The sequence below is a fragment of the Dromiciops gliroides genome, chromosome 2 (assembly GCF_019393635.1).
Source record: "Dromiciops gliroides isolate mDroGli1 chromosome 2, mDroGli1.pri, whole genome shotgun sequence".
NCBI lineage: Eukaryota > Metazoa > Chordata > Mammalia > Microbiotheria > Microbiotheriidae > Dromiciops > Dromiciops gliroides.
Window position 1 is genome coordinate 419,824,108 of NC_057862.1, and position 20,437 is coordinate 419,844,544.

Below are 20,437 nucleotides of genomic sequence, written 5' to 3' on the forward strand. Positions count from 1 at the left end.
CAATCAGTGTGAACTCCATTAGGAATTCCCCAGGTGGGAAAAATCTTCTGATAAGTAAGTATTTGGCTACAGCTGTTGCAATAACTTTCTTATAAGGGAAAGCTTCTACCTAATGGGAGAAGATGCAAACTATAATACAAACTTATAACTAGAAAAAGGCATAAGTTGAATAAAATCAATCTGCCAGATTTGAAGGAAATTTCCTAGGGGGAGATTTTAAGGACATGCTAGGACATTGTAGATAAATGTCATACGCAGGTCATGTCAATTTTACCACCAAAATTTGCAGACTAAATTAAGCAGTTTGTCAGGACTACAGTGACTTAAAGAGTGAAGGTATTCCATCAAGGTCAATGTAAAGAGTTGGGGAGGATTGGGCATCCATTTGACCCATACCAGAGCCAGAGTTTTTATCATTTTTATACCCTTCTAGTCTTAGTTGGTCTAGGATGGGATTGGACATGGTGCTTTAGACTACATCAAGCTTTGCTGGGGTCAATATTAACTTGGGGCCAGGTCCAGCTAATGTTAAAGGAAGACAGACTAATAGGGAATGGGGTTTTCCAAGCAGCTTGCTTTACATGCAGGCCAGCAAGGGCATTAACCCAGTCAAGGGGAGAATCTTCATGGGAGTGTCCAGGCATTTTAACAATCACTGCTGCTCACAACAAAAGGGAGTCAAGTAATCTCTTAGATATGTAGGACTGCCAGAGGACATCAGGAACCCTTTATATTTCCATAACATCCCGAAATCCCCAACACATACCAGCTATATTCAGTAGTTTTCCTTTTACTAATTCAAAAGCTCGAATCAGGGCTTCAAATTCAGCCTGTTGTGCTGAAGAGCCAAAGGAAGGGGTCAATAACCTCTTCTGTGGCCGTGATAGCATACCCAGCATCATTTGAGACAGAAACCATCGATGTACCAGGAATAATCTGGGTTTTCTATCTCAGTTTTGGATAGTAGAGAGATCTCTAATCCTTCAAGACAGAGACTATTGGCTAATATCAGATGTCCTAAAAACTTCAAACCTGAGAACAAGATACTTTATGGCATGAGGTGAGCAAAATGCAATCAGTTTTTGAAAATTGGAGATCCAGGGAGAAAAGGAATAACACATCCATATACTGGAGAAGGTGGAGCCTATAGGAAAATTAATGTCAGCAAGGTCTGCATTTAAATTTGTGAAAAGTAGGAGGGGTTCTCAGAAGCAGAACAGTCCAAGTGTACTGCAGGTCTTCCCAGGTAAAAGGAAAGGAAAAGGAAAAACTGGCAATTCACTCCAAAGGACCCACTGAAAAAGGCACTAGAGAAATCAAAGGTGAAAATAGTGGAATCATGGGGAATTATATTCAGGAGAGTATAGGCATTAGGGACCACAGATGCTCTAGGAATCACAGGAACATTCACTGCTCAGGTCTTGGACAAGCAGTCACATGAGCTCAAGAAAGAGGAATTGCAGGGAGCTAAAAGACCAAAGGATAGGTAGTCCTTAAGAAGTCTAATGCTCCTAATTGCCTCTGAAAAGGGGATAGAGTGAGATTCAACAAAAAGGTTTAGAGGGATCCAACTAAATCTGGTTTGGAGAGGCACTAAGAACCTTTCCAATTTCAGAAGAGTTAGGATAGGAGGATGGGACTTCTTCCAGGGGTGGGGAAAAGCAGATTAAGACAGGAGCTGTCAGGGTATGGGGGAAAGGTAGAGAGCTTTTCAGAAAGAGGGAGAGCTGGATATCATTGTGGGGAGAGGATTAAATAGAGTTCTATATATATGGTGAAAGTCACAGCCTAGAAGGTGGGGAGCCACATCTTTTTACATTTTCATTAGAAATTAATTGTAGCAGTAATCATATCTTTCAGCAAAAAAAATAGACGATACCTTATTAAGGTTGGCTCTGATAATTCATACTTTTTGCCTAAAAATACCATTAATATAGTTAGAACAACATTTAAAGGTAGATGAATGCTATGGAAATTTGTAATCCTGGCAATGAAATAGAATATTAAGGGAAAGAAAAAGGTTAAAACAGCATAAATGTTTTTAACAAAAACACCAGATAGTAAAACAAATTACAGTTGAACATCCTATTTTGAAATAAAACTTATTCCAACATTAAAAGTTATTAAACACAGAAAACCACCATAATATTTGAATTGCTAGGGGTATGAAAACTTGAAATATCTGTGAAGCTTGAAGAAAGCAAACAGTAAAAGTTTAACAAAGTTAAAACAAAGTTGTTTTTAACTGCCATAACATTATTAATGCATATAATTATTACTGCTTAACAGTTATTGAGGAAAGCTATGAAACAGCACCCCTGCTAAGTGGAAGAAGTTTTTCTGGCATATTAGGGAAACCTCCAATTTTCAAAATTTTTAAATGTGTTCTTATTTTTCCCAGAGTCAAACATTCATTATACCTAGACAGGGAGTATCCCAGAGGGAGAACTTGAACCCAGACTTTGAGATCACTTCTTTGTGAATTCACAGTAAAACTCCATTTCTAAACAGTTTCAAGTATTTGACATTCTTTTAACAGTTGCACTTATAACAATTTATAGCCCAAAAGAATACTCTATAATTATCAAATATCCACATTACAGATTGATAAACTTAAGCAACTTGCTTTAAGATCATGCAATTAACAAATTTCCAGATCCAAATTTTTAAAAACTTTGTCAATGCAAATCTCAAAATAAACCGCGACTTTAAAACCCCACACATCTTAAAATAGGATGAATAAATTCAGTTACAACTAGAACTATTCCCAACTAGTAAATTCTCAATTTATCTGAAGCCCATCTATTAGCATCAGACCATTATTATCAATAAACTCATTTTTACCTGGTGATAAACACTGGTGACTTGAGAACCCAGATAGTTCCCCAAATTTAAAAAGAACCCAATTAACCTTTGTGAGGGAAAAATTCATCCTCTTCTCAATAATTCTCAGGAACTCAGCAGTGAGGTGACAAAGGCTTTATTTTCTTCTCATGAGAAGGAGGCACCCTAGTGTGCAGCTAGTGGGTGCCCAGAAAGGGGGCTTGCAGGCCCTGTTTTATACCCTAGTCCCTAACGCGAATGGACCTTCCCCTTTTTCATCACTGGTCGGGGTTACAATCTACACGGAAAAACTAGCTAATCGGAACGCAGTATTCCCATCCCTCTTCCTTGTATGGGCATAACTCAGGAGTGGACCTTATACTTCCTTATATGGACAGAACTCTGGAGAGGACCTAATTGAGACCAGGGCTCCTTGAACCATGTGACCTTGCTAACCTGAGGGGGAGGAGGGGATCTGAGACTTTTGTCCTACAAACAGGTCAGGGGAGTATGACTGACTTGTTATATCCACATTGAGAGGAGACAATTACCCATTTCTCACAACCTTGATTTTGGGATTCATAAAAACCTGGATTTAAACTAATATTGAAGATCAATTCTCAAAGTTTGAACAAATTTCTTAAAAATAGGTAAAAATTAAATCGAGCTATAGTCTAACTGCCTCTGTGTAAATTACCTTTCTGACAATTCTACTTTGAGTGGCAAAGAGGATTGCTAACATAGTGCAAGATAAAGGACTCAGCTTGAAAAGCAAGGGACACACACATACACATATAGAACATTTTAACACAAATAGCATTCTACAAGGACAGACACAAAAACAATAATGGTAAATATTCTTAAGATAATTTAGCATGGGGCAGCTAGGTGGCGCAGTGGATAGAGCACTGGCCCTGGATTCAGGAGGACCTGAGTTCAAATCTGGCCTCAGACACTTACTAGCTGTGTGACCCTGGGCAAGTCACTTAACCCCAATTGCCTCACAAAACAAAAAAAAAATTTTAAAAAAAGATAATTTAGCATGCATAAATAATAGAGCCAGATCAAAAAAAATTTTTTTTAAAATAAAATTAGACCTTTTTCTGAAGGACAAAATGTCCTATCAAAAATTCTATTTTCCTCCCTCTCTTTTTTTTTAAAGGGAGGAGGGTTCAGATTCAGATTCTTGCTTAATTGATTCAAAATGCCATTGAAAAAGGAAAAAGAAAAAACAGCAAAGTCCCACTCAGGGCCTTTAGCTGGCAGAATCAAGACCAAACTCAAAAAGGAGTGACCCCACTGTGGCCATCAGTGTTGTGGGTCAGACTTGAATTCTGCTGGCACTTGCAATCATGTGGTACATGATTTGAAAACAAAACCTGGCAGCCGTCCTTTCCAGGACCTGTCAGAGTGGCCACATGTGGTCCATAGAAACCTGCAGCCATCCTCTTTTGGGGGACCTGTCAGAACAGACCCATTACAAAAATCCATGGGCATAACCAGACCCCCGACCAAAGAGCTTTTTAGGAACTCAAGCGAAAAGGACACAAGTTCTGAATTTGAGAGACCTTTACCCAGGCCAGGCCTCCGAATTGGAGTCCAGACTGGAACACAAAAGATTCCTGCTGGTGCTGAGCATCGGGAGGTCAAAAATGGTGGCTGGCTGGACACAGAGCCTTCAAATTCCGGAAAGAGCCCCCATATGTTTTTGTTTGTTTGTTTTAGGGCAATGGGGGTTAAGTGCCTTGCCCAGGGTCACACAGCTAGTAAGTGTCAAGTGTCTGAGGTCAGATAGGTCCTCCTGATTCGAGGGCCAGTGCTCTATCCACTGTGCTACCTAGCTGCTCCCAGGCAGTTCATTTGTCTAGGAAAGAGGGGACTGGGTGGGGAATCAGTTCTCATTAAATTTTGTAGTTCTCACCTGTTATCAAAGATCCCCTCTTAGTTATCTGGCCCCAGTCTTTGCATTTCCCCTTACCTTGTAATTCCCTTCCCTTTCTTTGTTTTGTAAAGATACAAAAGACCACTCTTCTCTTACTCCAGTGGGACAGTCACCAAGGTGATCTGTTCCCAGGCCATATTTCTCTCACCTAATAAATCTCTTTTTATTTTACAAGATTCATGATAAGCCTCCAATTCTTTGGCTGAGCTAGCCCCGCCCCCCCTCCAGGTCACCAGTCTCCCCCAAGCATGATGTCATTGGTTTTCTTCAAGGAAAAAAGGACAAACAAAAATCTGTAAGGGGCTGCCCTCTGGGGACTCAACTAGCTAGTTCAAGTTAGGCAATGCTAATTTTCCCTCTCTTCTTCTTCCTCCTCCTCCTCTTTGTCCTTCTTCTCTTCATTCTCCCTTACTTCTTTTTCTTCTCCCTCCCCTTCTTCATATATATACTCTCTGTCCACATGAGGATTCGTACCCTTACATGTAGGTTCTCTGTCTAAAGGAATAGAACAGGGGGCAGCTAGGTGGTGCAGTGGATAAAGCACCGGCTCTGGATTCTGGAGGACCTGAGTTCAAATCTAGCTTCAGACTCTTGACACTTACTAGCTATGTGACTCTGGGCAAGTCATTTAACCCTCATTGCCCCACCCCCAAAATAGAATTTTTGGTCATTTATGCTTCAAGTGATATCTTGGGGGGGGGGTAGATGTTTTAATTTTTATTTCCTATTTTTTTTTGTTGTTTTTGCAGGGCAATGAGGGTTAAGTGACTTGCCCAGGGTCATACAGCTAGTAAGTGTCAAGTGTCTGAGGTCAAATTTGAACTCAGGTCCTCCTGAATCCAGGGCTGGTGCTTTATCCACTGTGCCACCTAGCTGCCCCCTATTTCCTATTTATTTTATCACTTCTTTCAAAAAGCTGGGACAATTGATAGTAAGTGTCAAGTGTCTGAGGTCAAATTTGAACTCAGGTCCTCCTGAATCCAGGGCTGGTGCTTTATCCACTGTGCCACCTAGCTGCCCCCTATTTCCTATTTATTTTATCACTTCTTTCAAAAAGCTGGGACAATTGACTCTGTCTAATGTAGTTTTCATTTATGATTTTTGAACTACTGCTTTGAAAAAAAAAAGACTTTGAAAAAGACCTTTGTAATTTAAATGGAGTTCCTTGACTATTCCCTTTAAATTTAAACCACTCTGGCTTTCATAGAATGGCCAATAATAGGTCCCAGCCCAAGCCTCTCTCATTCATTGTTTGGCTTTTGATGGCTCAGAGTACCTCTAAAAAGCAATTTGAGCTGAAACTCTCAGGGTCTTCCCCTCCCAGATGGATTCTTTTGTTATAGGAAACTAGACCACCTTTTCTCCCAATTCTTACCTGTCCCTTGGCCAACTAGGTGGCTCAGTGGATAGAGGACTGGCCCTGAAGTTGGGAGCACCCGAGTTCAAATGTGACCTCATACCCTGTGTGACCCTGGGCAAGTCACCTAAACACAATTGCCTTAAAAAAAAAAAAATCCAGGGTCATCTCCAGTCAGTTTGATACTGGACACAGATGGCTTTGGAGGATTGAGTGAGGTTGGTGATTATGTACAGCCTTGCCTCACTTAAATCCAATTCACTGCCAGTCATAAGATTGCCCCTAGATCATGGTCCTCTTCAAGAATAAAAGACAAACAACAACAACAATCTGTCCCTTATTGACTGAATGGGCAATACCTCAGACAAACTGAGACTAGGGAAAGATCTCAGTTTAAAAAGGTCAAGGTCACCCACTACATACTGGGCCATGGCCTGTCATCTTAATTCTTGTTTTGCTGCTGGAATCCAGTGACCTGAGGAGAAGAGAGGTTGATGAGTTTTGTATAGCTCTGCCTCACTGAAATTCAATCCACTCACAAGTAGATACATCACCCTTGTGATGTCACTGGTCTTCTAGGAAAGGACAAAGAACAATCTGGGAATGGGATTAGTAGATGCCCTCTGGGGAACCAATGGGATAGTTTGAATTGAGCAATGCTACTAATTTTTTTCTCTTCCTCTTCTTCTCCTCCTTTACATGTGTTCCCTTTGAACTGATGGGTATTCATACCCTTACATGTATGTGTCTAAAGTATATAAATTTTGGTTGCTTATATGTTGGAAGATATCTTGGAGTTTGGGGGCTAGATTTAAAATTTTTTTACTTCCTATTTATCTATCATTTCTTTCAAAAAACTGGGACAATTAACTCTTTGTCTTGTGCAGTTTTCATTTATGATTTCTTAAAATACAGCTCTGAAAAACAGCCTTTATAAAAGACCTTTTTAATTCAAATGGAGCTACTTGACTACTCCCCCTTTAAATTTAAACCACTTTAGCTTTCACTGATTGGTCAATAATAGGTCCCAGTCCAAGCTCCTCTTAGCTCCAGTTTGGCTTTGGATGGCTCTGAGTGCTTCTAAATAGCAATTGTCTTCTATTTTGAGCAAAAACAATGAGGGTCTTCCCTTCCCAGATTGATTTATTTTGTGAGAGGAAACTAGGCAATCTTTTCTTCCCATTCTTACCCATCCTTTAATGACTGAATGGGCAGTGCCTCAGACAAACTGAGACCTGGAATGGACCTCAGCTTAAAAAGGCCAAGCTCACTCATTGCTTCCTGGGCCTTGCCAATTTATCTTGGATCTCGTCTTGCCACTTGACCCTAGTGACTCTGGAGGTGAGTGAAGTGAAGCTGATAGTTATCACCCTTGTTGATGTCTTCGGTCATCTTCAAGGAAAGAAGGATAAACAACAAATCTGTAAGTAGTAGTAGCTGTCCTCTGGGGAACCAATAGGACAGTTTTGAGCTGGATAATGCTGCTTGCTTCTACTTCTCTTCTTCCTCCTCTTTCTCCTCTTTCCCTTTCCCTTTCTCCACCTTCTCTTCCTTCCCCCTTCCTCCTCTTCCTCCTTCCTCTCCTTTTTCTTTTCCTTCCTCCTTCATGTCATGGGAATAATGGGGTACAGGGTTTGGGGTAGGGGTTGGGGTCCTTAGGAATTCCTCTTTAAAGAATTACACCTTCTTACACACAAAAGCAATTAGAATAAGATGGTAGTAAGAGAAATTCTTGGACTTCTCATGGGGAGAGAGGCATGGCACAAAGCCTATCTCCCCAGGGTTGAGGGAGACTAGAATGAAGGGTGGGGGTCCTGAAACTAGCTCAATCTGAACTGGTTCCACTTATCTCTCTAGGTGTATCTGTCCTCTGGTTTAGTTTTTCAAGGAGAAGGTTCTTTGATGTGCCCCAGAGAACTTCTGGGGTACTCTGGGCCCATAACATTCACATGTGCTCTCTATACAAATGGAGATTTATACCTTTCCTTGCATGTGGGTTCTCTGTCTAAAGGAATATGGTTTTTGGTCATTTTTGCTTCAGATGATTTCTTGGTTTGGGGGCTAGATTTTTATTTCCTTTTTTTTTTCTTTGCAAAAAGCTGGGACAACTTTTATGATTTCTCCAAATATAACTCTGAAAAGTAGGATTTGAAGCCAAACTCTGATTTCATTAAATGTTCTGTAGGTCCCAGCGTAAGCTTCTCTTGCTCAATTTTTGGGGGTTTGATAACTGAGATGGCTCCTCTACTCAACACTATCATCAATCTTTCAACTACTTTGACCTCCAAGTAAATAAAAAATTGGAGACCTTGGTCTGTGAAATATATTTTTTACAGGATCCGGCAGTCTCTGACAACTCCATAAGCAGCAAAAGGTAGCCACCATGAGACAATTTCTTTGTCTTGTTTCCCTTTGCTGGGCACTTTCATATTCTCTCACAAAAAACCCAGAGCTGGACACTGAATGGGAACTGTTTATGTCCACATATGGAAAGAATTATACTGAGGTAAGTGATAATCTCTTTTGTGGTAACCTAGGTAATGGATAGGAATGAGCATACCTCAAAAAATTGAGTGAAGGTGTAGTCCCTCTGAATACTGCCTAGTGAGCCCTCCTTGCCCCCAACTGCACTATCGAGCTCAATTTCTGTTGACCAATTGGAGAAATCCCATTGACAGAAAGAAATTTGGCCATAATCTGGCTATCACAAAGGTGAAGGACCTCAAAACCCTGACACTTCCTGCTTAGTTGAAGTCATTAGGGAGGTTCAAGTCAAGAGTAACACATAACTATCAAAGGTGACATATCCTGCCCATGTGCAAAAACCATCAAGCTTAGTTTACTTTTTCTGCGCAAGGCAGTCTTCAGAGAAAAGCTTGGAATGGGGTAGATCTTGGTTCCATAATAAGGAGAAACTTCCTAGCAAGCTGCCATGGTATGTATTAAGTTGACCCAGGATCTCAAAGGGATAAACGACCCCTCAAAAATATATTAAAGAAGATTCCTAACTTAGGTATGAATTGGGTTACGTGATCCTTGCGGTCCCTCCTGGGTTAAAATTGCCAATAACACATTTTAGCATCATATGTTGCAAGGGAAAGAGACCACTTTAAGGTGACTAAACTTTGACTTGATGTTATGAGGCAATTTATGTTCCCAGTGGGACATGCCCATGTTTTAAGGATCTACACAATGTGATTTGGGCACTCATAACTTTAGGGCAAAGAGAGCTCGTGACTGGTGCTGAATCAAGTTAGCAGAACCAGGAGAACATTGTACACAGTAACAACATTGTGCAATGATCAACTATGATAGACTAAGCTCTTTTCAGCAATACAATGATCCAAGACAATTCCTAACATTACTGATTGTGTATATACATTTTCACATAGGAGGAGGAGTCTTTTAGGAGACAGGTGTGGGAGAAGAACCTGAAGTTCATTAATGATCACAATCTCCTGTATAAGGAGGGGAACATAAGCTACGACCTGGGGATGAATGGTTTTGGGGACCTGGTGAGTAGTAAATTTATTCATTCATTCATTGAAACATTTCAAAAGAACATTTATCAAGCATATGCTGTGTGTCAGGCACTATACCAAGTGCTGGGAATATAAAGAGGCAAAGGACTGTTATCGAGACCTGTTCTTATGGAGGGACTCTTGTGATTTGATATTTCCTTCTCCAGCTCATTTTAGAGATGAGAAAACTGAGACAAACAGGGTTAATTGACTTGCCATGGGTCACACAGCTAGTAAATGTCTGAGGCCAAATTCGAACTCGGGTCTCCTTGACTGGAGGCTTAGTGCTTTATTCACTGAGCCACCCAGTTGCCCAAATGGATGAGATAAAGAAGGTAGGAGAGAGCTTACATTCTAATGGGGAAAAAGCATGCAAACAAATATATTCAAAGTAAGTTTTATACAGGTTAGAGAGGAAATGATTAAGAGGGAAAAAACTGGAATTAAGGGAAGGTAGGGAAGGCTTCTTCAAAAGAAGACAGTGATCAGTAGTCGAATTAGAGCAGAGGAGGGAACAATAAAGGCATTATTGTCAACCAGAGAAGTGTCTAAAGCTGAGAGTAGATGGAGTATCTTTTTCATAGAACAACCAAAAGGCCAATGTTACTGGATCAAAGAGCACCCAGTGGGAAGTAAGGTGTCAGAAGATAAGAAAGGAAGGGTTAGGGCTCTGACTGCCAAGAGCAATTTGTATTTACTCCAAAAGATATTTGCTGGAGTTGATTGAATTGAGGCTGATATGATCAGACCTGCCCTTTAGGAAAATCACTTTAGTGTCTGAATGGAGGGTGGATTGGAGTGAGCAGAGACTTTGAGGCAGACAGACCTACCAGCAGGCTATTACTATAGTTCAGGCATGAGGTGATAAGGGCCTGCACCAGGGGAAAGAAGGGGGCATATTTGAGAGATGTTGCAAGGATAAAATCTTAGCCCTTGGCAAATATCTGGATTTGGGGAGTAACAGATATTGAGAAATGAAGAATGATTCCTAGGTGTAATCCTGAAGGACTGGGAAGACCATCCTCTATAATAATAGGGAATTTGAAGAAAAGCTACTGAGTTCTGTTTTGGACAGTTTGTGTTTTAGTAGTCTAGTTAGATGTCTTATGGTGAGCTGGAGACTGGAGATGGAAAGTCAGCAGAGAAACTAGGGCACAAGTTGATATGATAATCATAAGCATATAATTAAATCCAGGGGAACTGATGAGATTACCAAGTGAAATAGTATGAAAGAAGGCAGAAGGTGAGGACAGAAACCTGAGGGATAACTACAGTTAGAGAACATGATCTGGAAGGAGGACCCAGCAAAAAAAAGAGAGGAGGAGTGGTCAGGTAAGAGGAGAATCAGGATTCAGTGGTGTCCTTGAAAACCTAGAGAGAAGAGAGAATATCAAGGAGGAGAGGAAGCAACAGTATCCAAGGCTGCAGAGAGATAAAGGAGAATGAGGAGGGGCAGCTAGGTGGTGCAGTGAATAAAGCATCGGCCTTGGATTCAGGAGGACCTGAGTTCAAATCTGACCTCAGACACTTGACACTTGCTAGCTGTATAACCCTGGGCAACTCACTTAACCCCCATTGCCCCACAAAAAAAAAAAGAAAGAAAGAAAGAAAAAAGAAAGTGAATGGGCTATTTGGGGGCAGCTAGGTAGCACAGTAGATAAAGCACTGACCTTGGATTCAGGAAAACCTGAGTTCAAATCTGGCCTCAGACATTTGAAACTTACTTAGCTGTGTGACCCTGGGCAAGTCACTTAACCCTCATTGCCCCACAAAAAAAAATTAATGGGCTATTTGGGGGCAGCTAGGTAGTGTAGTGGATAGAGCACCGGCCCTGGAGTCAGGAGGACCTGAGTTCAAATCTGGCCCCCCCAAAAATAAATTTTCTTTTTGATGAGGCAATGAGGGTTAAGTGACTTGCCCAGGGTCACACAGCTAGTAGAGTGTTAAGTGTCTGAGGCCAGATTTGAACTCAGGTCTCCTGACTCCAGGGCCGGTGCTCTCTATCCACTGTGCTACCTAGCTGCCCCAAGAAATATTTTTTAAATAAATAATGATAAAAGGAGAATGAGCATTGAAAAAAAAGACATTGGATAGGGGCAGCTGGGTGGTGCAGTGGATGGAGCACCAGCCCTGGGGTCAGGAGTACCTGGGTTCAGGTCTGGCCTCAGACACTTGACAATTACTAGCTGTGTGACCCTGGGCAAGTCACTTAACCCCAATTGCCTCACTAAAAAAAACAAAAACAAAACAAAAAAAAAAGACATTGGAAAAAGTGCCAGTGTGGGAGTCAAGATAACCTGAGTTCAAACCCAGTCTCAGACACTTACTGGCTCTGTGACCCTGGACAAGTCATTTATCTCCATTTGCCTCAGCTTCCTCATCTATAAAATGAGCAAGAGAAGCAAATGGCAAATCATTCCAGTATCTGCCAAGAAAACTCCAAAAGGAATGATGGAGAGAAAGTTAGACACAACTGAAATTGACTCAACAACAATTGTAGATAGCCTTTTTGAGAAATTTTGATAAGGGCAAAAAAGAAATAGGATGATGATTATTGGGAATGGAAGGATCAAAAGGATTTTTTAAGGATAGGGGAAATAGGGAGATGTTTTAAGACAATAGGAAATGACCCAGTAAGCAGGGAGAGATTGAAAATAAGTGAAAGAGTAGGGATGGGGGATGACAGGGGAGGAGATGGGATAGAATGAGTTAAGTAACATTATTTGTAATGGACCCAGTCATAATTATTGTGTCATTTTCTCTGCCTTCATTTAGTAGTATAAATGAATAAGGAAAGATGAATGGTGGGAATGAGGCCTACAGTGTGGAATTGAATTGGTTCTAAAAGTAATCAAGAGAGTAGTCAGTGCAGAGGAGATGATGGCCTGGGAGAAAACAGATCAAGCAATTGGAGGTCATGATGAGAACGAAAAACAGGGTTATGTAAGGGAAAGCAGAGATAGAGCTAAAAAGCCAGTAGACTGTGGTCCGATGAGGGGATTTCAGAATTCTTGAACATGGAGATATGGTATTTTGGAAGTATTAAAATTGAGGGTATGACCATCTATGTGTGTGGCTGAGGTGGGGAAGATTAGCACATAGTAGGTAAGTTAAAGAAATGGGTGGTTAAGGAATTTGAAGGAGTATGTTGAAGTCCCATACTACGAGAAGAGAGAGAACCTATAAGCCAGATATCAAACTCATTGAGACAGGAGGGGGAGTGACCTGGGAAGGATGTAGACTACAGTTACCAGCATTTTAATTGGGTGGTAGATATGAATAGCAGGAACCTATAAGGGAAGAGATGTTCCCTAGTGAGAAAGGAAGGCAAATGATTCTAACTCCCCCATCTTGAGCAATGAGCTGAGGGGAATGAGTGAAGGTGCCTCCAGTACTAGGAAGGGTGGCTAGGGAAGCTGTGTCATCAAAAATAATGACTTTTCTCTGAAAAAGGAACACTGATTCTGTGCCCCACATAATACAATGGCTTGCCATTCTTTCAGACTTATGAAGAAGTCAAGAAAATGCTGGACTCCAGCATGTTCCAGAGAAGGAAAAGAGATACCATAGTGAAGAATCTTTCTACTTTTTCTGACCTTCCCAAATCTGTGGACTGGAGGAAGCATGGCTATGTGACCCCTGTTAGATACCAGGTATTATCCCTCAACCAATGTTACTTATCCCTCAACCAATGTTATTTTGGGGGATTTTGCATTTACTGGGGATACTTCCCTCAAGTGTTGCCACCAATGCATGTATTGTCACTAAAAGTATCTGAACAAGGAAATGGTGAGACTTCAACTGACTGACCATTGGGCACAGGACATTGACCATGCTCCCTTCACAGCAAATAATCCGGCATGGAATACAAACCAAGGGAATCCTACTCAGTCTCTCCTTGCTTCCCATGAATTCATGTCTTTTTCCAAGAGATACTGATCTGTCCTGTTAGACTCAGAGTCTTGCACTAACTAGGCACTGTTGGGTGTTGAATACAAAAATAATTTATTGGCTTTTCTTTCAGGGGCGGTGTAGCTCCTGCTGGGCATTCAGTGCAATTGGATCTCTGGAAGGCCAGCTCTTTAAGAAAACAGGCAAACTTGTGGAACTGAGTAAACAGAACCTAATTGACTGTGCCAGATTCCAAGGCTGTCGTGGGGGAACTATCAGTGGTGCTTTCCAGTATATCAAGAAAAATAAGGGCATTTCCTCTGAGAAGTCCTATCCTTATGAGGCCAAGGTAAATGAACACACTCTGCATTGCCATTTTTGATACTGGGCTGGCCAATTTTGCTAGGACTGGGGAAAGGTAAACTCAGATCCTTTGCTTTGTTAAGACCTAGGGGACCCAGTTGCTCATGAAACTAATAAAAGGTTTATGGAGGGTATGTTTTTCTATACTCAAGCGCATTCATATAGCACATGATTACAAAAGCAATGACAAGAACTCAAGGGAATTTGACAGATTGTGGGAATGCCATTTTTTAAAAATCTGTACAAGTCTGAAGTGAATGGACCAAGTAATTTAGGAGCCCACCCCCCCAGCCCCCAGTAAATAGGTAGTCTTTACTTCTGTGTGCTCCAAGGAGATGAAAGCTAAGAGCCCCCCTAGGCAGAGCTTCTTGAGACGTGATATACTGGTTATGACAGCAAGACAACAATCATCTGTATCTTTCCATTCCAAATTTCTGACTTCTTCCAATTGACTGTCTCTTTCAGAAAAATAAGTGGTGTAAATACAGAAATGATTCTGCAATTGCTGTTCAAATAAAAAAATGTGTGGTACTCCCCTATGGAAATGAAAAAAGTCTGATGAAGGCTGTGGCAACTAAAGGGCCAGTGTCTATGGTAGTGCATGTCCGGAAGCCCTTCTACTACTATAAAGAAGGTAAGAAGCCGACCAAGTATGGGGCCAGTCAGATATAGCATCAAAATGCCCAAATGAGTCATGTTGAGCTTAACAACAATCATGTGTATATAAAGCCTACTAAGTGGCAAGCACTGTGCTAGCTGCTATTTTATTAAATATCTTTCATTCGATTCTCACAAAAACCTCTAGGAGGTGCTATTATCACTCCCATAAACTGAGGCAAACAAATTAAGTGACTTGCCCCCAGGGTCACACAAAGTGGCTGTTTTTCATCTTAGGTCTTAATACCAGGGCTGGTGCACTGAGCTACCTAGCTGTCCCAAAGAGCTGCTTTCTTTACCACAACCTTGCATTTTCTAGGAATTTATGTTGATCCAAAATGCAAACCACATTTCACAAACCATGCTATGCTGGTGGTTGGATATGGATATAAAAAAGGAAAAAAAGATAAAGCAAATAAATTGGAAGAAAACCAATATGAAGAGAAGAAATTTTGGATTCTTAAAAATAGGTATGGAAGATGGAGGGGAGAAGAGCCTGGTGGGCTTTTTTACTCAGTTGGGTTTGCCTACATTTAAGAGATGGGGCCCTCATTTGAATTTTTTCATCTCAACCCAGTCCACGTGTGGAGGGGTTTCATCTTTCCTTGACAAAAAACTGGCTTTTTTCCCGGTTGTTTTATATATTGATCAACAAGGAAAGAGTCCCTCTGAGTCTGCATACTAAATTTGTTTCCCCTGCATTAGTGACATGTTGGACACTGAGCTAATCTCTCATCTTCTGTGAGCCTTGAATTTTCTCCAAATCCTAGTGATCTGTTATGAGCCCCTTAGGCTCCCTGTCATACTCCCAGGAATAAAGATAGAGAATGAAAATGATCCACTTCCATTTCTAAAGCTCACTTCCTAGACAGCTATATCTGTACTAATTAGTACTATACTAATCTGTACTAATCTCTTCCCTTTCAGCTGGGGTGCGTGGTGGGGTGAAAAGGGCTACATGCGAATTGCAAAGGACAAGAACAACCACTGTGGTATTGCTAACCAAGCCATCTATCCTATTCTGTAACCCAATGGACAGATCATTCCACAGTAATTGGAGTGTGGGGCCCATAGAAGAGAAAATCCTCTTCTATATGTACTTTGGCAGTGATAAGACCCCAATACCTGGAGCAAGTCTTGCCATAACAATGCACTTTCATAACTTGGGGATATTGATTTGTCCCAAATGTGGGGCTCAGATATTAGCTAACTATGCTAAAATTGTAAAAATTGTAAATAATAAAATGAATATTTTGAGGGGAACTGGGGTTTTTTGTTTTTCTTTATGCACTGATGTATTAATGTCGGTCTTGAATGTGCTTAGAAGAGAAGTAATGCGTGGTATGTTCATTGTGAATTGGAGCATCTCATCCATCCTACAGGGAAAAGGGACAGTTCAGTAAAGATGTTTATTCCCTAAAGCCTCTCTAGAACACAGAGGAATTTTAACTATCACTTCTGGAAGTCAAGAGGGGACCACAATATTCTCAGTATTTTTTTTTAAGTGAGGCAATTGGGGTTAAGTGACTTGCCCAGGGTCACACAGCTAGTGAGTGTTAAGTGTCTGAGGTTGGATTTGAACTCAGGTCCTCCTGAATCCAAGGCTGGTGCTCTATCCACTGTACCACCTAGCTGCCCCGATCAACAGTGTTTTAAGTCAGTTAGCAGTAGGAAGAGATGTCCAAGGTTATCTAGTCAAACCTCTACCTGAATAGGAACCCCCAACTTGAGCAAGAAATCATCTATCTAAGTGGTCCAAAGATATGAACAAATAATTCTAAGAAAGAATGGAAGGAAGGAAAAATAGAGGGAGGGAAGGAGGGAGGAAGGAAGGAAACTAAGGTCAAGAGAAGGGAAATGAAATAACTGGTTCAGAACTAAAACAATAACAAAGACAAATAAGAAGATCCTTTTAGCACTCATAGTATCTTTTATTGTTGTTTTCATATTAGTTCCTTTTTGTGATAATACTATAACCTTCCCCATTCTTTTAAGACAGCCTGAAAATATATTTCTAAGTATCTTTAAAATTCTGTCACTGTCTGCAAATATTCCCTCTCCTTTTTGTAAGGTCTAGACACTCTCCCCAACTTTAGAAACATCATGGTGAAGTGGAAAGGGAGCCGAACTTACAGTTATAGAACCTAAGTTTGAAGATTGATTCTACCACTAAGTACTTATGTGACCTTGGGCAAGTCACTGGATCTTTCTGGGCCTCACTTCTAAAATCAGGCACTGAACTTCTTGACCTCTAGGATCCTAGGCCTAATTCCTACTTCTTTACTAAACACATTGAGTACTGAGGTGGCAGCATCCAAAAATATTAGACCCACTATCAGTAAAGATAAACATAAAGCAGGTGGATTTATTCTATAAGGACTGCATGTGTTTCTATTTATAAGCCTATTTCATATATACACACATATATATTTATGTGGATATATATACATACACACATATGTATGCACATATATAAATATCTAAATAACTCTATTTTTGTTCCAGATTTATATATAAGCACAGTTGGGATGATTTCAATTATCTCCATCTCATGCCAAACTTTCAAAATCCCATAATCTTACATCCTTCTCCTACTGATCACTTTGTCACTGAGTGGCTATAAGCATGAAACAATGTAAATGGTATCAGATTTGGCTATTGTGTTGTTTATTTTTGCTAGCTGTTTTTTTTTTCCTTAGTTTTTTCGTTCTTTGTTATAAGGGATGGCTTTCTAGGAAGGGGAGAAAAAGGGAAATGAAGGTGATGTAAAAAAACAAGATCGCAAAATAAATAAATTGTAATTTATGTTTTTTAAAATGCAAATCCCTGAGGAAGGCAGAAGAATAACATAAACAGAGAAAAAAGATCTTAATAAAAGAGGTTATAGCTACTTAGAAGTTAAGATTTCAGATCTAGGAAGCCAAGAGACAGAACTGTGCTGCACACGTAGGCTACAAAACAGGGATGGGTGCCTTAAGGTGCTGCAGGAGGCTAAATAGTCTTTTGAAATTTATCCTCCGTGGACCTGGTTTCCTCAGCTGAGGATTTGGAAATTTTATAAAAATGTTAAATATCAAGTCTCTGCCCTAGACCCTTTTATTTCCACTTTTCCCTTCAAAAAAGCCTCTACCGATCCCAACTTTTTGTTTTCTGTATTTATGCCAATTCTCTAAAAGACAAAAAAGTATCTTCTCCGTAATTAGTAATTCACTGCCCTTAGATAAAATAGCTAGTGGCCTGCTGTTATCTTGTTGAAATTCTTTGAGAAGACTAAATAAATAAGGTCTATTTTATTGGTCCTCCCACGTTCCTAAAAGTCCTTCAGAAGATTAGTCAATTTCTCCTTACACAGACTATTTCAAAACCCTTCCAACCCTCCCCTTTTACTATGATAGCCCCGCCCATCTCTGGTCCCTCTTCAGAGTACTGGTCCGCCAGGTCCCGCCTCTCGATGGCCCCGCCTCTCTCCCAGTTCAAATTCTAGAGGATCCCGGCTCCCACTGGTGGTGTTGTTCTTGTGTCCGACTCCGCGAGATTCCTTTTTGGGGTTTTCTTGGCAGAGATACTGGAGTGGTTTGCCATTTCCTTCTCCAGCTCATTTTTCAGATGAGGAAACTGAGGCAAACGTGGTTAAGTGTCTGAGCCCGTATTTGAACTCATATTTTCCTGATTCTGGTCCTGGAGTCCTATAAGGTCCCGTCCAGCCTTAAATCTCTAGTCTTTAAGTTACTAAGAGACCTTCCAGAGATGTTTCTGCCTGCTAAAAAGTGGGATGAAATCGTTCTGTTCCACCCACCGAATGCTTTTCTACCATTATTTCGAAATCCTGTGATCACTTCCCCTTCATCCCCCGCCCCCTCCTTTTCAACTCTTGTTCATTCCAACTCTAGGCCACACACACAAACCATCCTTTTGGTCTACAGACCCAGAGATAGTGAGAACCGGAAAGGGCGGGCTGTAGCTATTGTCGAGGAAACATGCCGTGAAAAATGATAGGATGGGAAAGAGAGAGGGAATTTCAAAGATCACAACCTATGATTGTCAAAAGATCGCTCACTACTCGCAGGATATAGTTTTTTGACGTCCAAGTGCTCTCTGTAGAGAGATCGGACCAGTCTCCTGGGTGCTGGGGAGGGAAAGAACTTAGCAGTGAGAAGCCGCAAGACCTTTTGCGCAGCAACCCGCCAGAAATCGGAAGTGGTGCATTCTGGTTGTGGTAGTCCTGACTTTCGCAGGGCGCAGGCTCTTCTCCCCCTTCTCCCTCCTGAGGTTGTATGAAGAATGCGCGCGCAGCGTCGACGCCATGATTGGTTCTTTGGCCTCGAACCAGTTCTTTATCTGAGGTCAGGCCAGGCCCCGGACCCAATTCCAGGTATTTAGTGACCCGGGCCCAGTTCCTCGCAGCACCCTGAACCCGAACTGGGCGGGTCCGGGAGGAGACTAGGGGCCTGGCGCCGAGCATGCGATCGGGGCCATTCCCTCCCATGAGAGGGGCGGGACAAGGGGCGGGCTTAACGACTGAGGTGAAGGCTGGGGGTGGGGGGCTGGGGGTGAATTTGTGCGTGTGCGTGTGTGTGCGTGTTTATGTTACACATTGAGATAGGGACTCTCTTTTGTGTGGGTTTCATTTGTGTAAAGGAGTTAAGATTCCCTTGGTTTTTGTTAACAGTAACTATTAATTATCTCCTCTGTATGTCACTGTGAAAGACATTGGAGATACAAAGATCCCCAATAAAATAAAGGCCTCTCTCCTCCGTCATATAATTTCATGGGGAAGGAAAGACGTGTCCACAAAGCTTGTACATGAAGGATTACTGGATAGGTGCAATGGAGACGTCCTGGCTAAATGTCATGTTAAATTTGAGGATGGAGAGATTACTTCCAACTGGATGTGTGTGTGAAAACAGGATGGCACCCCTGCCAGGCCTTGAAGGAAAGAGGGGTTTCAATAGGTGGAGTTGGGGATTTTGATTATAGTATTAGCAAATCCATGGGGAAGGAAAAGGCAATGTAAGAAAAGGATTGGGTTATAGTCTAGTATTGTTGGAATGGAGAGTGTGTCATTCCCATTCCACTGGGATGTCATATGAATTGCAGCTGGAAAGCTTTAATAGAGCAGTTTGTAAGGAACCTCTAATACCAGAGTTAAGATGTTTATTGATTTTTGTGCAGTGGGGAACCAGTATGTGTGTCAGAGAAGAATCATATTCACCTGATATGTAAGTGACTATGAGCGTCAATTCTAAGAGCTCTTGACATTGACCCTTCAGCATCATATGCTGGACAATATTAGTAAACTGCATCTTCCTGAAGGTTAGAGACCTTGTTTTATTCATATTTTTTTTATCCCCTATAGCAACTTGCACAAAGATTTGACCAATGAGTCCTTTACCAGTTTGCTAAATGAGCAGGTTATTGTATACCTATTTGCATAGCTTTTTCTACTTTTTACACTTTAGGTCTCTACCAAGTCTGCTGGGTCCCTTTTACTGACTCCATCTTCTCTTTCTTCACATCAGTTCTCCAGAAATTCTACAGGTGTCCAACCCTGGGCACCAGAAAAAGGGTTTCCTACTGAGATTTTAGCACCAAAGTGAAGTGGCCTTGCTTCTGAGCTCTCAAACCCTGGGAAACTGGAATCCAACCCAAGTGGAGAGACCACTGACCTGAAACTTTTGGCCAAAGTGTCAGAATATAACCTAGAAGAAAGTGCATGTCCTGTTGTGGCTATTGCCAGAATAATTCTGACCATCACACATAGGTAAAACAGGACTGAAGTGGCATTGGAACATTGAGAACCCATTGAAGAGAGGGTGCCTTTGAAGGATTGATCTACATACTTGGGAAGAAAGGTGAGCATTACAGAGAAGAAGGGGATATGAA

General features: G+C 41.2%; 2 protein-coding genes across 5 annotated transcripts in view; both read left to right on the forward strand.

The window, feature by feature from the left end:
- The window catches only part of LOC122739018 (procathepsin L-like), a 64,873-nt gene extending 46,326 nt beyond the window's left edge, over positions 1 to 18,547 (forward strand). Inside the window, exons 6-7 of the mRNA XM_043980881.1 lie at positions 14,462 to 14,531; positions 18,273 to 18,547. Coding sequence (XP_043836816.1) covers positions 14,462 to 14,531; positions 18,273 to 18,547 — 345 coding nt within the window. The remainder of the gene's footprint in view (positions 1 to 14,461; positions 14,532 to 18,272) is intronic.
- Positions 18,548 to 18,612: 65 nt separating this feature from the next.
- LOC122742178 (zinc finger protein 501-like) overlaps positions 18,613 to 20,437 on the forward strand; it is a 31,396-nt gene continuing 29,571 nt past the window's right edge. For 3 of the 4 annotated variants that reach the window (XM_043986244.1, XM_043986241.1, XM_043986245.1), the window contains exons 1-2: positions 18,613 to 18,926; positions 20,074 to 20,406. The gene's annotated coding sequence lies outside the window, so the exon portion shown is untranslated. Of the gene's footprint in view, positions 18,927 to 19,127; positions 19,868 to 20,073; positions 20,407 to 20,437 lie in introns of those variants that run through there. The other variant, XM_043986243.1, reaches the window with a different exon arrangement.